The 19628-nt window shown below is 44.8% G+C and overlaps 1 protein-coding gene across 10 annotated transcripts in view; it reads right to left on the minus strand.

Moving 5' to 3' along the window:
• LOC125441413 (DAB2 interacting protein) overlaps positions 1–19628 on the minus strand; it is a 272204-nt gene that overhangs the window by 43878 nt on the left and 208698 nt on the right. For all 10 annotated transcript variants that reach the window (XR_007245857.1, XM_048511940.1, XM_048511939.1 and 7 more), the window contains one exon: positions 4705–4858. Coding sequence is in view for 9 of the 10 variants with exons in the window: in XM_048511940.1 (XP_048367897.1) it covers positions 4705–4858 (154 nt within the window). In the remaining variant the exon portion in view is untranslated. The remainder of the gene's footprint in view (positions 1–4704; positions 4859–19628) is intronic.

Consider the following 19628-nt stretch of genomic DNA (forward strand, 5'->3'; position numbering starts at 1 on the left):
GTCTCCTGCTGGAATCTCACCTCTGCCACCATCTCACCACGTGGCCTTAGGACAGCCACTCGTCCTCAGCTCCCTCCCACCAATTTGCAACAGGAATTACAAAACGGGCTTACAACAAGATCACTGCAAGTCAAAGTGTCAACACTTGAAGGCGCCACACAAACAGCAAAGTGAACAGTGCTGTTTTCAAAAGGGTCAGGAAAATCAAGTTGTAATCAGTGGGGCATTAGGGTGTAGCTCAGGGGTCTGCAACCTGCGGCTCTCCAGATGTTCATGAACTAAAATTCCCATCAGCCCCTGTCAGCATGGCCAATTGGATGATGGGAATTGTAGTTCATGAACATCTGGAGAGCCGCAGGTTGCAGACCCCTGGTGTAGCCCATGTGCACCATTCAGTTTCCAAGCTCACGCTCAACAGATTTCACCAGAAGTATTGCCTACATGATTTCCAGCTCACCCCTTGCTGCAACTCTGTGGAGGCAGGATATAAAAATAGTAAACAAATAACCTTATTTATTTACTAATTTTATATCCTGCCTTTCTGCTCTTACAAGGGCCACCATAGCGATAAACAATTTAAAATATACACAATAACAACACATCCCAGAACCATTAAAATCAACCGCCCCGCAAAAGACACATCATTAAAACAATTAAAAACCAAGTTAATATAAGAACCATAATTAAAATACTGATCAGGAAGGCGAGATCACGGAGGGAATGCCAAACAGAGTCCAAAAGTTTTCATCCATTGGTAGAAGGTGGCAACAGAAGGGGACAGAAACAGCTTCTAGGGAAGAGAATTCCTGAGCTCTGCTGCCATGACTGTGAAGACCCTTTCTGGGTTGCCACCTACCTAATCGCAGAAGGGACCCCAAAGCAGGTCCTCCAAAGATGACTGTAGTGTTTAGGAAGGTTTATAAAGGAGTATGTGGTCCTTCAGGGATGTTGATCCCAAACCATTGGCCATGCTGGCAGGGGGTGATGGGAATTGTAGTCCATAACATCTGGAGTGCCAAAGGTTCGCCACCACTATAGACTATAGAGCTTTACATGTCAGCTCCAGCGTCTTGAATTGTGCCTGGAAACAAATTGGGAACCAACCAACTGGCCATGCTGGCAGGGAATGATGGGAATTGTAGTCCATGAACATCTGGGGTGCCATAGGTTTGCCACCACGGATATAGGGTATGATATGATTTGGTCCCACTCCAGTCAACATCCTGGCTGCAGCATTCTGCAGCAACTGAAGTTTCCGAAAGCTTGTCAAGGGCGTGGTAGTATCTAATCAAGATGTAACCAGAACATGCACCACAGTGGCCAGATCTTTTTTACTTAGGGAAGGCAGGTCTGACCAGTTGAAGTTGGGGGTTTTTAAGCCAAAATCAAACTGAAGGTCTTCAGAATGTCCAAGAGATAAACCAAATTCACAGTTGGTGCATCACACACTGTTCCCTACTCAGCACTAACGTGAACCAGTCCTGTCTTTGCCTCCTTATCTCTACGGCTTCTGTGGGCCAGGCTAACTCAACATTTCAATTTTCCTGCTTTCTGGTGCTCGGTCTCAAGCAGAAAATTATTATGCCCCTCAACTGCATTCCGTTTTTCTCCCAGTCTCCTCTTCTCCCACAGGCTGGCTCTTCATCATTCACAGCCACAACAACACTTGTGGTTTTCTGCCCCTTGCACCATGTCAGACTGATATCCTGTCCTCACTGGCATGTCTGTCTCCTAACGACAGGACAATATGCAGGCGCAGAGATGGAATTAGAGTATTGTTAGGGAAGATAAACTATTACTTCAGGGACATCAAGGCTCTCTGCCCAAAAACTCTTCAAATGCCAAAACCTTAATTATCAACAGTAGCATTAGGAACAGAAATGCTGAGCACATATATAGAGTATTTAGCAAGTAAAAGAATTTGGAGGGGTGGAAAAAAGGCTGCTTATTCTGGGGGATACATGATGTTTTATTCCCCAATGCTGCTTTATAGATTCTGTTAGAGAGCTAGTGTGGTACAGTGGTTACAGTACTGGACTAAGATCTGGGAGTTCGAATATCCACATTACTCTGGAAGTTTGCTGAATGAACTTGGGCCTGTCTCTCTCACTCAGCTTAATCTACTTCACAAGGTTATTGTCGTGAGGATAAAAGAGGAGAAGTATGTTGTAAGCTGGTTTGAGTCCCCAATGGGAAGAAACACAGGGTGTAAGTGTCTGAATAAATAATAACCATTGTTGCTGCTGATTTTTATGGCTGAGTGCTGCTTTTGATCTTTTCATCTCTGATCCTTTCCAAAGCATTTGCGAGTGTTCCTGAGATTGCATTTATTTTGTTGCTCGATGCTTTTAATACAAAAAACCAGTTTAATTACTTTTTTGGTTAAATAGTCACATTAGGAGCTGCACTGTGTACCATTTGAACGGCAGAAAATAGAATCTAAATCTTTCAGATAAATTAAAGGGGGGGAAGTGTTCCCAGGGTTAATTTGCAGATGTTTAGAAGTCTATTCCTGCATACATTAAGGCCAGAGTTCAATCATATTCTCACTCCTTGCTGAAACAAAGTTTGCTTGCTGGGAATGCAATATAAAAGTTCATCCATAAGTCCCGGCTCATCTCCAGGAGTGCATTGCCACAATTGCACTAGGGATAAAAGTATAAACTCATCCTCAAGATTTGGGGTTCAACACAGATCTGGTATCAGCCAGGCGCGCCACACTTAATTCAGTTCCACAACATTACATTCAGCTGGGGCAGCCCCAACTCAAGAATACATCTCAAATTCTGCAACCTCAAAAAATTGAACAAATATATGCAGATTTTGTCTGTTACACAATTTTTTCAGTATCTGCCTATAGCAAGCTATACAGTGCACAAGGAGCTTATCCAATTTCTTGATCATAACAAAGTCCTTCAAAACCTTCCTGAGATTTCACAACGCACTGTCTCATACTTCCCGCTTATCAGTTATTTGTTATCCCATAAGAACTAGAAACTTGTTTTTTAAAGCCAAAGTAGAATTTTTAGGGTGAATTTCACTGCAGATACTAATGAGAATGAAGAAACAAAAAAGAACTTGCAACCCTGGGACAATCCCTCGTTGCAAAAGGTGACAACAGAAGCTCAGAATGGTGACCAAATACACACACACTTCCTATGTGGCACCGGCTGATTTGTGGCTATTGGATTGCATCTCAGTGCTTAACTTCCCACGTGGCCCTTTTCAGAATTGAAGTGACTTTCTTCTTCATCTATTGCAAAAGGGCTGGCTCTCTCCCTTTGACGTGTGCACATTTGTGTATTTCCCTGTCTCTGTCAACATTCTCCAAGCGCTATTCATCCCACTCATTCTGCCTTTGACTGATGAACAAAATTGGTAAGCAGCTCTGATATTATAGGTGTCAAATCTCTCTTTCATCTAGCTCCATTTTATTTTTCTTGAGCGGCATGTAATTTTGGCAGCATGATTTACAAAAGTCTTCTCTCCCCGACCTTCCATGCGATCGCTGGGAAGATGCAACTGCATTCTTTGTGCCAATCTGTTTTTATGTTTTTTAAAAATTCTATTTTGGCCTGCGTGACTCTGAAAAAAAAATCTATTCTTCTCTTTCTACTTATTTAAATTTCTGTTTGCTACTCATTTAAACAGCGGAAACAATCCAAACGCCCAGAATTCTTTATTGAGGTTTTTTTGCCCATATTAATGCTACCGAATGCTTTATACTCTAAACGGCAGAAAGGACAGGCTGAAGTTGAACAAAAGGCACTTTGCACATGTTTGGAGATACACGTTCATTCGCACTTGGGAAGGTGGAGCCAAGTGGACAAAGAGAAATGAGGAAAGGTGCGGTTACTGGGAAGTGATTTCCCCCTTGCTTAATGCTATTGAGATGGGGGGGCCTCAAAAGAATTAAGGACAGCCAGGAACCAGCCCACAGTTTCACAGAAGGCAAGAAACCCTGCAATTCTACTGTAGAGCTCGACCTTGTTATGTCCCTCCACCACTTGCCTACCAGCCTTCCTGCTGAGGATTATTTTCATTTTGGGGAGCTGTTTGGCTGCGGCCTCCGGGCTGCGGAATTCCCTGCCACAGGAAGTTCAATTGGCATCATTCTTGGACTCTGGGCCTGCTTGCTCGTTCCACAGATCCTCTGAAAGTGGATTTTTCGCCACTTGGCTGTTTTAGATTCTTGCCTACTACTGTTTTTATTGCTCTTTGTTGCAGGCTATTTTTAATGCCTGTTTTAATGCAATGGCAAACAGACTGTGTTGAAAATTGGTATTAAGTGCCTGTCTCGGCCATCATTTGTTTTACTGGACCAATGTTTTGGAATTTATATTGTTGCATTTTTATACTGGATGTGTACCCTACCACTTTAGCCTGCCAAGTCTTCTTTCCGCCTAAGGAGCCTCCCCCAACAGAAGGAAGAAGAGCTCCATTTCACTCAGAGGAAGGCTCCTTAAGCTTTAGCTTTGATGAGGAGGATGGGAGGAGACATGTCAAAATACATTTTTTTGTAAACTGTGTTTGGGGGATATTTGGGAATAGAAAGGCAAAATACAAGCCCTGTGAATACATAAAAAGTAGTTGAGAGATCTTTCTGAGTTATGACATGGATGACTTTGTTTGTGGATACTCCCTCCAACCTAACTCACCCACCCCACGAGAAGAAACCCCCAGCAACTGATACAGGTAGCTTACCTCAAAGCAGTAGTCTTGCCCCAGGATGCTGCTGTGCACCGGCTTAATGACTACCTCCTCTTCCATGCTGAGATCAAGGGCCTCCACCGCGCTACTGGGACTGAGCAGTGACTCGTGGGAGCGTGATTCCTTCAGCCTCGGCATTAGATGGGATCTAGAGAAGGAAGGAGACGATGACAGATATCAGACAAGGACTCTTCTCAGAGAAGTCACCTTTGCAATCAGTTCCATGTTGTGAGCTTCTGTTCACACAGTTCAATGCATACGTTTTTAATAGCCCTTGAAAACAGAACAGACTGAATGCCAACCCAGAAGAGTTATCATCATTAGTCACATCTTGGGAGCCTAGAAAATGCTTATTCACACTCACAACCAGCCCCAAATATTCAGGGTTTTTTACACTCAAGAGGAAGAGCAAACTGAAGAGATTTTCTAGCCTCTGGTAGCCATATGTGACTGGTTTCAGTTGGTAGGTCACAGACAATGCAAGTCAATTTGGGAGGTTAAGTTGGCTAGTGAGCAGACATCAGGACTGATGATGCTTAATGCACCTCCGCTCCAGGGCTGTGCCTCAGTGATTAAGCTCCTGCTTTGCATGCAGAAGGTCCCAGGTTCAAGTCTCAAAATCTGCAGCAAAAATATCAGGCACTGGGAAAGATCTTTCTTTGCCTGAAGCCCTGGGAAGCTGATCCTGGTCAGAGGAGAGAATACTAAACCAGATCTTTGGAGACACCTGGACCCAGGTGGGTCAGCACTGCTGTTGGTGTTGGACCTGATGGCAATATTCAACCTGGTCAAACATGACATCTTGATCCACCACCTCACTGATGCTGGGATCCATGGGACAGTCTTATAGAGACTGTGCTAATTTCTCCAGGGTCAGGGAAGACAGAAAGTAGCAATCAGACAGAGTCTTTGCATGCCATTTGTTGGCATGCAGAGTCCCCCAAGGGGCAATTCTGTCTCCAATGTTGTTTAACATCGATATGCACCCTCTTGTTAGGTTAACCTGGAGTTTCAGGCTTGGGTGTTATCACTATGCTAGTGACACCCAACTATTTCTGTTGATGGACTGTCATCCAGAAACCACCCCAGATGTTCAGGCCAAATGTTTGGAGGCTGTGAGGAAATGGTTATAACAGAGCCAACTGAAGTTAAATCCATCTAAGATGGAAGTCCTGTGGCTGGGTCAGCACAGATGGGATGAAGTGCGCCAATTATCAGCTTGGCACACAATCAATACGTACGCCAACCATCAAGAGGCTGGGGGTGATACTTGGTGTTTCCCTAACTATGGAGGCTCAAGTAACTCAAGTAGCCTGCCAGGCTTTCTACCATCTTTGCCAGGCAAGATTGTTGGCATCCTAGACTGGCATTCCAGACTGATCAAGCTACAGTGGTTCATGCAACAATCACTTCCAGATTAGACTGCAGATTAGAGAGAAAGTGGGGGCTATAAATCCAAACTCTTCTTATTGCAAACTGTATTATCACCATTTGGGGCACTGTCATAATTTTAAATTGTGATTTTATATGATGTATAATTTCAAACTGTGATTTTATACATTGTATAATTTTAAATTGGGATTTTATATGTTGTAAGTTGCCTTGAGCCCATAAAGGGAAGGATGGCCTAGAAATGTAATAAAATAAAATAAAATAAACCAATGGTCTGACTTAGCCTGAGACAGCTTCATATATCCATCAGCAAACCACAGTTAATGGATGGGTACGAATGGCAGAACCAGTGCCAACCCCTTCCCTTTTAAACCCAAACGTTCAGGACAATTAAACCTGCAGGAACCATTCCACCAGATTATCAGGTCTATCTAATAAAGTATCCCATTCCCAACAGTGACCAATTAGCTGCATATGGGAAATTCACAGGCAAGGCGGCCGTCTTCTATTATTGTATGTCTCCACCATCTGATGCATAAAAGTGTCATTTTTCTGAACAGGGAGGCTTGGAGCAATTGTCCTGATTAACAGCTATTAGTTGACCTGAACTTCATGAAGGTGTCTAATCCTTTTTAAAAACCTGCTTTTGCACCTTGTGACAGCAAATTCCACAAAGTTAATTGTTCCTTTCGTCTCCCGTACACCTCTTGCCAGTCAGCTTTGAGGGGTGATCTCAAGTCCTAGTATTATGTGAGAAAATCCTTCCCACCCTAGCCATCATTTCATATACCTCTTTCATGCCCCTCTTTATCTTTATCTCTTATTCATCTTTTGGAGTGCAAGGGTGAGACTGCCTGGCAGTCAGAACATATTCAGAATCACTCTCATCTGAAATTATTGTTCAGAATCTCTAGCTCAGGGGTGTCCAACTCTGGCACCCCAGATGTTCATGGACTACGATTCCCATCAGTCCCTGCCAGCATGGCCAATTGGCATTTTGAACAATTGGCATTGGCCAATTGGCCATGCTGGCAGGGACTGATGGGAATTGTAGTATATGAACATTGGGGTGCTAGTGCCGGACACCCCTGCTCTAGCGCCTTGAATTTTCTGAAATAAGATTCCATAGGGTACGTGCAGCTCTTGCTCAGAATGAGATCTACCAATATAATTCAACTGAAATTTGCATCTCAAGGCAATGGGGGTGGGTGGAGGCAGAAGGGCACTCTGAGATCCTTTTCCTTCAATGGGCGAGGAAAGGAAACTTGCTCCAGAATGCCTGGCCCGCCTAGTGGCTCAGGACAAAGATGGGAATAATGATTAGTCCAGGCAACAATGACATGGAGAAAGAATGGGCATTGTTGTGGTCTCTGGACTACTTAAAACAACAAATACCCAAGACAGCAATTGGTTGCAAACAAATTCACTGGTGAAAATATGAAGCACAGGCATGGCTGATTCACACACAGCCATCATATTTCACCCTTGCTCCTTGCTTGGACCCAAAACAGGCCATCTTTTTACTACAGTCTGAGTGTCAGAAATGGCAATCTACAAAATTAGAGTTTTTTCTTTAGTGTACAGTAGTTGAAAAGGGGCATCTATGCTATAAGGGAGAGCCAGCATGGTGTAGTGGTTAAGAGCAGGTGGATTCTAATCTGGAGAACCGGGTTTGATTCCCCACTCCTCCACCCGAGTGGCAGAGGCTTATCTGGTGAACCAGATGTGTTTCCACACTCCTACATTCCTGCTGGGTGACCTTGGGCTAGTCACAGCTCTTCCGAACTGATTTGTGTATGTGTGAGGTTTGCTATACTGGGTTACTGTTTCAATAATACCTCTCCCGCATCCACATGCACACACAAAATAACTCCCTGTACCTCTTTCTCTTCAGCATTCATCTTTGCATAACTACAGTCAAAAATTCACCTACAATCCACTTTCACAATTGTTTGTATGTGGATTTTGCTATTTCGCACAGTAAAATCGAGCTGCAAAGTGCATTGAAAGTGGATTGAAAGTACATTATTCTGCATGTGTGAAAGAGCCCCAACTTCATAATGGCCTTACCCCTTCCTTTTGGGTGAAGCCAAACTCGCTGTCTTTGGCAGTCTGGAGCCCACAGGGTGACAAGCTATAATCCCTGCTTCCCTTGGGGCAGTGAAGACTTGCCTTGCCCTGGTCCAGAGAACCTTGGAGAAGCAGTCATTCGCTGCACTGTTATGCAAAGCCAATTAAACAGTATTCCTGCAGACTGTGTTTATGGCACTTTGAAGCACAGGCAAAAATAGAGAAATGTCTTTGCCCTGAGGAGGCCAGTCTACATTTGAAGAGATGGAAACACAAAATTGAAAAGGAGAGGTAAGGATGAACCAGAGAAAACGTCATGATTTGGGGAGCAGGGCCAAGGCAAGGGTTAAGCTTTTCTGGACTCCCCTCCTTCCTCTTCCACTCACAAATAAAGAGATTCCCCCTCCCTTGCCCCTCCTCAGGCCTTATCCAAAAGGGAAGGTCAGCCTGGGCAATGCCTCTCAGCTGTGCCCTGCCAGAGAACATCTGCTGCGGCAGCAGAACTCACACAAGATGGATCTCTCCATGCAGAAAGGCTGCTTTTTGAAAGGGAAAAAAACCCCAACACACACACGGCAGCATCCCAGCCCCCTTCTCCGCTACCACCCGGCTTCCCCCTCCTTGTCCTGCCTATTCCAGCCTTTTGCACCGCTTGCTTCCCTCTCACACTGCCAGACTCGCAAAGGCACACGCATTGTGAGCACCGAGCTTGGTTCCTAAGGCTGCCGATTGGCTGCCCTGTAGCTGGGTGAGGGAGCCACACCTGCCGTAAATGTCAACATCGCTACGCTTGTGAGTGAGCATCGCTGCGGAGGAGGCTCGCTTGGAGTGGAAGCCACAGCACGCAGCACATTAATCCACAGGCGTCCCTGCTGCTGCTTCCGCTGGGAGGTGCTTAAGTGGCAATCTAAAGTCTGGGGTGATTAATGAGGAAGCCAAGATTGTAGAGGGTGCTCAGGAGGGTGAAATCCTGAGAACACAAAACCCAAACTGGGTAAATGAACTGCAGACTAACTGTGGGTCAAAGGAAGTGTAAAGTGAATTATGCCAAAGAACCCCCCACCCATCCCCAAAACTTTCCATAGAACTTTGATGTGAGTTTGCACTGGGGATGACTGACCAGGACTGAGGTCTTAGGTGCTGCAGTGGACAGCTCAAGGCAAATGTGCAGTAGCAGCGAAAAAAGACAATTTCCAAGATGGGGATTATAATATTATTATATAAACATCATACAAATTGCACAGAGCTTTGCAAAAACCGTTAAAAAACCAGCTGGAATTTCATAAATAACATCTCAAAGAAATTTCTGCCGCTAAAATGAACAATCCACAGAAGCTGTCAAGAGACTCTAAAAAAGTTCTCTTTTGCAGGAAAGTGCCTTGAATGAAAAAAAAGTCATAAACTCTAGAATTGTTTTTACTGCAGGTAAACCTGCTTGCAAATATCATGCCTAAGGGAAAAAACCCTAGTCTTGCACTGTATATCTGCTTATCAAAATTAATAAAAGGAATTCAACTTTGAAAGAACTCTAGCCTTCTCTGAATTCTTCCTCTATTAGAGGCACGTCACTTTTAGACATTTCTGCTGCTTTTAAGACAGAATGAAGGAGAGCTGAAGAGACACAATGAAGTTTAATTAAAAAGGGAGCCGAGGAACATCATCTTGAAGCAATATGAATATTTACCATCAGCAAGAAGAGTCAAACCAATTAATAACATCTTGCACAGCGTACTCCAAAACCAACTTGTAGCTTTCTATTAAAGTTAACGGGCTTAAAGAGGTTAACTCTGTTTCATTGTGGGCATCCAAAATCATAACAGCACACTTACTGGATGTCTTGTTTAATTAACTGAATTGTTTATACTACATTTCCCCAAAAAACTCTGGTCTTGAGTCACATCCACCATGTGTTTGTTTAATCTGCTGAGATTTTTCTACACTAGCAACAAGCTCAGTTGCATTTTTATACATCTTACACAACTGTGAAAACTCAAAATGCCACTGGGCGTGTGATTTTTAATGGCTTTCTGTGAAATTAACACAGGGCAAGCCTGAAGGACCTTTTTTTTCAAAGTGATGATTAAAGGGATTACATTGGCTAACAGTAAAATCCTACAAATGTTTATTTAAAAGCAAGTCCTGTTTATTCACCGGGGTTGATTTCCAGGCAAGTATTCTTAAAATTACAGCCTACCTTGGAGAATGCACCCACATATGATGTAGTAATGCCACTAACTGAGATGGCTTCAGAAACAGGAGAGACTACCAGTGGGTATCAGCTACGATAGCAAAAGACCGATCCTCTCTCAGCACCTGCACTTTCCAGATTTCAGCTACCCTAATAAAATGCCTGTCAATCTCCAGAAAGGACTGCCTTCATGCAATCTCCCTGGCAGCCACCCATTTCATAGCCAGAGTTTAGCCTGTGTCTGTAAGGCACATACGTGCCACTGTAACTGGAAAGTACAGATGCTGAGCCGAGCAGATTACAAAGCTCGATGGTGTGCTCCAGCCAACTGGAGGGATGATTCCAGGCCTGTAACGGGGCTCACAGCCTTTCCTTTGTAGATTTCCAAGCTGAAGCCTCGCCCCTGTCTCTCCTGCAAACAGAGAAGCTCAAGTCTGGAAAGCATACATGGACGGTAAGGACCATGGACACGATGAGACTGCAATCTTCTCCAAAAAAGAGGGTGGCCTGCCAGAGGAATCTGAATTGTAAAGGAGCTGATGTGAAGACCAGAATTCAGTGTTTGCTTTAAGGTGTTCAAACTGGTTCATGTGTCATTCTGTGCATTATGGATTCTCTCAAAATGTCTATAAATGTGTTAAAGACCAGCGCTCTGGGTGTACACAAAGTTCATCCTGCTTCATCCATGCTTCAGTTCATCCTACTCTTAAAAGAGCAGGAACAGTCAGAGATGTGAACTAGGAAGTCCTTGGCACCAACTCACTAGACAGACCCAGGACAGCCACTGTCCTCCCAGCTTTGGCCCCACCTACAGCCACAGTATGGAGATTACTATTAACAATCAAACCCCATCCTTTCTCATAGGAATCATCTCAGGGTTATATACATAGGAATCATCTCATTTTATTCTTACAATTGTGTTATCAGGTAGGTTGGGAGAACAACTGGTCCATATCCACTAATGACTTTGTGGCTGAGTAGAGATTTGAACCTGGGTCTTCCAGTACAAGTCAGGTCCCTGGGCCATCTTAGTATGCCTTTTCTGGCCATTTCCTTTTTTAAAAAAAACTCTGTGTAAGGCTTCCAGGCAGGGAAAGGTCTTTCCCAACAAACTCTAATCTGAGACATGGTAATGTGGTCCAATAGGCTGGGAGGCTGCAGGGCACAGGTTTGGAAGGATCTTCTGCTGAGCAAGGTCTTTCTCCTGGAGGCGGAGGCCACCTTGACTGGGTACGTGGTCAGAGAACGAGACTCTTCTGCCCATCCACTTACTGGAGACTCATGCAATACTTCTCGCCCTCAGACAATTCAAACCACTCATCAACCAGTGCCATGTCCTCATCCGCACAGACAACATACTGGTCAAGATCTACATCAATCATCAGGGGGATCACAGTCATCTCAGCTCCACCGAGAAGCCTCCAGGATCCTCACTTGGGCGGACAAACATCTCCAGTCCATCTGAGCACATCCAGGACAAGATGAATATCCGGATGGACTGGTTGAGCAGGAAGGAGATTCTCGAGGCAGAGTGGTCTCTGAACCAAGAGGTCTTCCAGCTGATAGTGAACCCCTTCTGTCCTCCAGAAGTGGACCTATTTGCGAGTGCAGAAAACACGCAACTACCAAAGTTCATATCCAAATTCCATCATCCGAGGGCTTGTGCTGTGGACGCCTGCCACCTTTCAGGATTTGAACTGAGGACCACCTGCATAAAAGGCTGTACTATTGAGCTACGTGTCAGAAGCTGTCTTATATAAAGCTTTATGGCACCCAGACCAGCATTACTTACACTGACTGGCAGTGGCTCTCCCTCAAGAGCCTGAATTTGAGACCCATTTTTACTGGGAATGAACCAGCGGCCTTCTACATGCTAGGCAGGTGCCCTGTTGTTGAGCCACAGATCTTCCCCAGCCGCAATCTTGCATAATTACTGTGAGGGAAAAGGCCCTTTCCAAGCTCAGAAATATCCACTCCCCGAAGGCAACATACTTTTCCAGTAAATCAATCACCCAACTCCTTCTTGACACATCCATCCTTCTTGCTGACTTCCAGAGAAAGTTCACCCTTGATGGATGGCTTTTTTGCTGCTTATTAAGGTAACCTAGGAGATCAAAGAGCATCCAGCAGCGGCAAGATGCATCCAGCCCATACCTCGAGCCATTGTTTAGCAATGGCCTCCTCGGGATGACAAGAAACGCTTTCGTTTCGAGCGCTTGCTCAGGGCGCATGTCTCACACAGCGTTGCGATAAACTATTTCAGCAGGAAGACAGGTCGCTGAAAAGCAGACAAGAATATCCGCTGGTCGTTTGGTGTCATGTGGAATCCAAACTGGAGCCCTGCAGATTAGGCCCCAGCAAGATGGGCTGCTGAGAGGTTGTGTGGTATAGTGGCTACAGTGTCAGACCATGGCTGGTGAGGCTTTTCAAAGAGTCCCACACAGCCAGGAAACTAGCTGCGTGACCTTGGACTGGTAACCAGCTTTGTTAATCAAAGTACTTCACAGGATCGACACAAGTATAATGGGATGGCCATGCATCCTGTCCGGGGCTCTCTGGAGGAAGGGGAGGATGAAAACGTGACGGACAGACAACATGTTGCCATGAGAGGCCAGGAAGAGCTTCTGCTGCCTCCTTGCCTGATGTCACCCAGCAGTGACACTTACTCAGTGGTTCTAGTGGGTTTTCTGGGCTGTGTGATCACACACAGCCCGGGAAACCCACCAGAACCAGTTGAATCTGGCTGTGAAAGCCTTCGACATACTCAGTGGCTTGAGCCAGATGTGATATGCCAAATGTGGCTCTTCTGAGGACTTTTCCCATGGCACGTGTCCCATATTCCAGGGAAGTGGACAATTTTTTAAGCAATTGGAATAACTTCATCATTACATCAGGCCCAAGATAAAATTCTTATTTTTCAAACACAACATAACTTGCCCATGATGATTATATCAAGGTTATGCAGATGTAGGGGGTTGTGTTTGAGGCTGGGCCAACCTGCGTAGATGGATAAGGCAATGAAGCATAACCCCTGCAGAATGCTCGTCCACAGAACAAACCCCCATTGTTGGGGAAAGATAACATTAGGTGCTCAGAGGCATTCTGGCAATGGAAAGGATTATATCATATCCCCCTCTCCCCCTTGTTTTAGCTTTCAATTTATGTACTGATATTATTCATAATTTTATTTTCATTACCTGTTTGGTGACTGAATTCTCTGTTGATAGAATTGTATTATTATGCCAATAAAGGTTGTTGAGTTGAGTTGATTATATCGTACATTATTGTTAGTGTGTATTTGGGATGGTGTGTAGGGCATACAATAGTTACGTGGCTCTTTTGCTTGATGGCATTGCAAATGTAGCTCTCCCAGATCTTCAGAGTCAGCGCCACTGTACTACAGCCTAACACCTGCCTATCTACATATCACATTTTAATCCCACCTTCCTTCAAACTCTGGATGGTTTATAAGGCTTCTTTCTCCCTCACAAGAACAGTAGGAGGTGCTGAGGCCGAGAAACAGTGTCAGGGTCGTCCTGGGTGCTTCAGGACTTAGCAGGGATCTGAATCCAGGCCCATCTAGCCCTAGTCTAGAGCTCTAACTACTACATCACGCTATCCGGCCCTTGGGCTCATGGACTCCTGGCATCAGTTCAGGCAACATAACTTCCAGGCTGGAGCTGAAAACTTTTAAATAAAACCATCCACAAAATGCAGTTCTCTTCAGAAGGCAGAAATCCCTGCAGTGCCTTAAATTAAATTAATCTGCAAGACTGCCAGGAAGATTGTGAATAAAATGTCTAGCAAATCTTACAGATGGTCTCTTACTGTGCCATGTGTTACACAACAAATCAAACTTACACACACACACACTTCATGGTCTCAAGGTTAAGATCCAGAAGAGGTTATAATATGATTTTGCTATCACAGAGCATGTGGTCAAAAATGTACTTTCAACAACAGAGAAAAAATGAGGTGTGCTTATACTTCTTCTAGGATAGATAACAGACACCAGAGCCATAGAACAAAATGTCTCACTTCAGAATGCTTGAGAAGGGATTCGATACTAGAGCTTGGCTTGTCTAAAGAAAAACAAGCTATAGATACTTTAACAATAAAAACAAATACCCTCTTATACAATAAGCAAAACAAAAGAACTTCCTGCACAGTAAACACAAACACACCCACACACAACCCCCCAGGCTATCAGGGAACAAAATTCTCGGCCTCCCAGAAAATTTAGTTTTTCTTGCAAGAAAGATTTCAAAAATACTTGAGAATTTATAAATCTTTTAAAATTTGAACATACTCCACCATGCAAACAAGAATCCAAGATATAAATAGATGTGACGTGGTATAACTTTGTCACCGCAAAGTCAACAAAGCAGTCACAATAGAAAATGAATGGGCCCTGCTTTCCCAATAAGTAATGAAGCATGACAAACTTGGAAGGGAATCTCTTACAATGTCATCTCTCTTTGTTGACCTTTACACAATTAGTCAGCCTGGACATATTGACGTAACTTATTTTCTCATTCATTTACAGAAGTGTGGCAGTCTCACAGAATAAGTATATATTGAACGGGTATGCTTTCGATAAGGGTCAATAAACGTATTAGAAGGTCGAGTGTTCACAAATATTTCCCCTTGCTAAGGTTAGCTTTAGCTTATTGCCAGCACAGTGTACTAGTTACAGTTTCGTACTATGATCTGAGAGACCCTGGTTTGAATTCCCACTTTTGCTTGCTGGGTAAATGGGCCAGCCACTCTCTTGCAGCATATCACATTTCACAGGGTTACGAATATTGTAAACCACTTTAAGTCTCCTTTGGGGGAAAAGGGGGGTGTAAAGAAAATTCCAAATAATATATATACATAAATAAAAATAAAATTCTGCATGCCCACCCCCTATACACCAAAAGAATAATACTTTTTAGGAAATTCATGATGAACGGTTTGCATGTGCTTTTTGGGGGGGGGAGTTTACTGCTCATGTATGAGAGGATCCAAAAACCATGCCAACCATCTACCTCTCAGGATTCTAGCACCATGTTCAATTGCATATGTAGATCCAGACACAGCTTTTCCCCCTTTGTCCAGATATTCTCATGCTTGGATAAAGAGAAAAGGTAACCTGAAGTAGACGATGTCTCAGATTCCTCCCTTTTCTGTCTCCCTCTCCTTCCCTGAGCAGGTGAGATAAAGGGAGTTGGAGATCTTGGAACTTAACCTATGGGGAGGGTGTGGGGCTTTTCGTACCTTCAGGGCAAGGAATTTCTAGTGCACCAACCAGTTGGGCAGGTATGAGCACCTCTCTACGGAAGAGTCCAACACAGAGATGCAAACACAGCTTTGTAAGAAACAAGAGAACTACAAAATGCTGAAGGAGTAGATTATATTTTGTGCATGCCGTGGATTTTAATGCTGGACAAAAAATGATGAAAACAGTCAAAACACATACCCAAGTCAATATACATTCTTTTTATTAATAACGCAAGACCACCTGAAATAATCAAGGAGTGGCGGTCGCTTTCCAGTGAAAAAGACAGCCAAGGGAGGACACGATAGAGGTTCATTAAAATTATAAACTGTGCGGAAGGAGGAACATTTTCTCCCTTTCTCTGGGCTGCTTAGTGAAACTGATGGCATTTGGTAATGTCAGACAACATAAAGTACTACTTCGCATAATGAACTTATATTTTTCTTCTCATTTTAAGAATACTCTGCAGTTTCTGCTGGACAAGACTTTCAATTTCAATTTGTGGGTAGGTTCAGGGAGAAAAGCAAAACGAAGGAAAAAGGTGAAATATGAATAAGCCACAGTGTAGTCATATCAGTGACTATATTGTTGACTATATCAGTGACTATATTGTTCTACCCCTGTAAGCCCTGCAGAGATACAAATGTGTCTTGCCTCCATTTTTATCCACACTTGTGGGAAGTTGGAGCCATAAAGTGTTGTGACAGGCACTTGTGTGGATCGTTTCAAAAGGGAATTGGAATAAATCATAGACAATGGGATCATCGTCAGCTATTGAGCATGACAGCTAAATAGAACCTCCATGTATCTGAGCATCATTTTCTTGTAGGGGAAATAGTGGGGGAGGCTGTTGCCTTCAGGCCTCACTTGAGGCTTTCACAGAGTCACTGTGGGAAACAGGAAGCTGGCCTAGATGCACCTTTGGCCTGATCTGGCAAGACAATCCTTATGAATGGGCACAAACGTGCCAGCCTGCCACATCAAGGGGCACAATGTATTTACTGCCTCCGCCTTTTCAAGAACAAGGACATTTGTTTCTGAGTTTAAGAGTATGAAAGTGGCATTAATAGCTATTTTTATCTGCCTGCTTATTTCCCACGCAGGGCTAAAGCCTGGGTTGATGTTCAGCTTGACAGGATGGAATGCAGTTCGGATGCCAACAAAAATTATCCAAGCCTCTATGAAATGGGAACAGGATGGGGGGGAAAAGTGCTGATAAGACCGCAGACAAAATACCCATGAAACTGAAGAATGACACTTCAGAGGGGTGAGTGGGCCTTTCAACTTTTCAGAATTTAAACTGAAAAAGGAGGTTGCCTTGTTGGCACAGAACAGAACCTTCTGTGGAACAACCAGCGCGTTAACCCCCTCCACCATCCTTGCAGGGCCGACTCAGACCCTCGCATCCAATCAGCGAGACAACATAAGATGGAGACCACAGGATTCTTTTGATCGGAATGCCTTTATTCAGCTTCAAGCAACTACAGACTTCTCCTTCCCTTTCATGTCTCCCATACCAACCACCAATGTGCACCCCCTGTTTCCTCCTTCATTCTTCTTCAAAAGGGTTCCTCCCTGTCCCCCTTGGATCTCCCTGATCTTGAATATTAGTGGCCCTGGTCTTGAATATTAGTGGCCGGAAGGTCTATCAAGCCCTGCCGACTTGGGATTGGCTTCCCAGTAATCTTGGCCTTCTCTCGATTGCTGCGTGGGCCGGGCCTTACTCTGGGGAAAATGCTGAGGTCGTCTGATTGCAGCCTGGTGTGGGCTGTGTCGGCCCCGCCCTGCTCTGAAGAAATGCTGAGGTCGTCTCCTATTGCCCAAGCATTCCTGCTATCTCCCTGCAGCTTCTTCTGGCTTCCAAGAGGTCCCTGTGTTTATTGGTAAGTCTGGGGTGGGGTTGCCAGTTGCAGGGTGTCCTGTGGTCCCTGGGCAGGCGTTTGCAAAAGGGATGCGTGTGAGGAGGGCTGCTGGGTGCTAGGAGGCAGCCCCATCCCTGGACACTGAGGGTGCGTCCCTCCATCTCAGAGATGACCAATAAGGGCCTTATAAACCACTGCTTTCTGACAAACAGGGGAAGACACCTTCCCAAATCAAACGCACAGCCATCCTGTGTGAGAACTCCCCAGCTATTCTGGGCCGGTGGCAATTTTGGCTTCCTGGACCCATTGCTCCACAGGGAGGTGATGAGGCAAGATAGAATCAGCGCAGCCTTTTCATGATTCAGATTCAAACTAGTGGGTAGCTGAGGAAACGCCGTGCCAGGAACAATTACAGGCTTTGTTTTTTTGCTTATGTATTTAGGACTATAATCAAGAGGAATGACAAGAACTTTGAAACCTATTCTTGGTTCCTTGGGTAAGCCTTGGGTGGAAATCAAAATGAAGGAGCTGAGAGTGGTTTCCTAGGAGGACTAGAATGGACTTCAGACGGCCAATCACTGCTGGCAAGAACACAAAGATATCTGGAGGAGACCCCCTTTGCAGAAGCCGATGGTGTGGGCAAGTGAGTGTGGCACTCTGGAATTCACACAAGAAGTCATGTACACTTGTCTGCTGATTCCTGTTCTCCATTGGGAAACCCTCCACCTTCCCAGGAGGCAATGCAAGAAAGCCAAACCACAACTCAAGCCTCTCCTGTGCATGGGCTGCTTTCCACCCTCTTACATGTCACTACTTGCAGAGATCAAAAACAAACTGGCTATTTAACTTGCGGAGAACGTTCTCAGTGGGGCATAGCCCCAGAGCACTCAGGAGCAGGCAGAGTCAAGTTCCAACAGCTCTGCCAGCACTGCAGGGACGATTTTGCTCAGAACCTTCAGTGCCAGCAGGGATCAATGTCAGCTCGATGGATGTCTCCTTCCACCTTGCTGGCGGTTGGAGGCAATGGGTAAGATGGTGCCCAACCTTGGCACTGCTGGCTGGGTCTCAGCTGAGTGATCCCTGCAGAACCGGTTAATATTGCAGGGGACACTACATTTGGCTTGTGTCTGGGTATTTTAAAATTTAGGCCACCCTTGGCCTGGAGAGATCAAACTGATACTGAATGGTGGCTGGCAAGAGCAAAGTGAGTTCTCTGTGATCCCTTAAGGCATCCAAGCCAGCTGCCCAAGGGTTGCAACGGCCCACTGGAGTCCAGGATTGTCAAGCATAAGTAGTGCAGGCCACTAGAACAGATGGCTTTAAAAGGGAGAGGCTCATGAGACTTTATGGGAAACAGATTTATGGATGAGATTGATGGATGAGAAGTCCATCAATGGTTACTAGCCATGGTGACTAAAGGGAACCTCCACATTCAGAATCAGGAAAGCTCTGGATACCAATGCCAGGAGGCAACATCACAGAACGGCCTTGGTTTCTATGCTATGTTTGTTGGTCAACCAGGGCAGCTGATTGGTCACTGTGTAAAACAAGATATTGGACTAGACCAGTAGTGGCGAACCTTTGGCACTCCAGAGAAGGGGCTGATGGGAATTGTAGTCCATAACATCTGGAGTGCCAAAGGTTCGCCACCACGGGACTAGACAGACCATTATGCTAGACAAATCCAGAGGGCTTATTTTTATGTTTTAACATTTTCCCCTAACTGCAGTTGACACTTTCCTCAGTCTAACTGGTGGCTTTCCTTTAGCATCACAGGCTTAAGCAGAGGTTAAATGGGTTTAGTTACAGCAGGGGTGTCCAACTCTGGTGCCCCAGATGTTCATGGACTACAATTCCCATCAGCCCCATGCTGGCAGGGGCTGATGGAAATTGTAGTCCATGAACATCTGGGGCACCAGAGTTGGACACCCCTGAGTTACAGCATTCTACCAGGCATGGCCAATCCTGAGGCTCTATACAGCCCACAAATCTCATGGGTTGGTCTTGGCATATTTAATTTGCATAGTCAAACTAAGCCGTAGACGCTTGGTTTTAGAATAAGCAGCCTGGATTATTTGGGGGCCGGGAATAACCAGTAAAAAAGCAAACGCACAAGAAGAAAAACTGCAAACGATACAATTCAGGA

Source organism: Sphaerodactylus townsendi, linkage group LG12 (genome assembly GCF_021028975.2).
Source record: "Sphaerodactylus townsendi isolate TG3544 linkage group LG12, MPM_Stown_v2.3, whole genome shotgun sequence".
Taxonomy (NCBI): domain Eukaryota; kingdom Metazoa; phylum Chordata; class Lepidosauria; order Squamata; family Sphaerodactylidae; genus Sphaerodactylus; species Sphaerodactylus townsendi.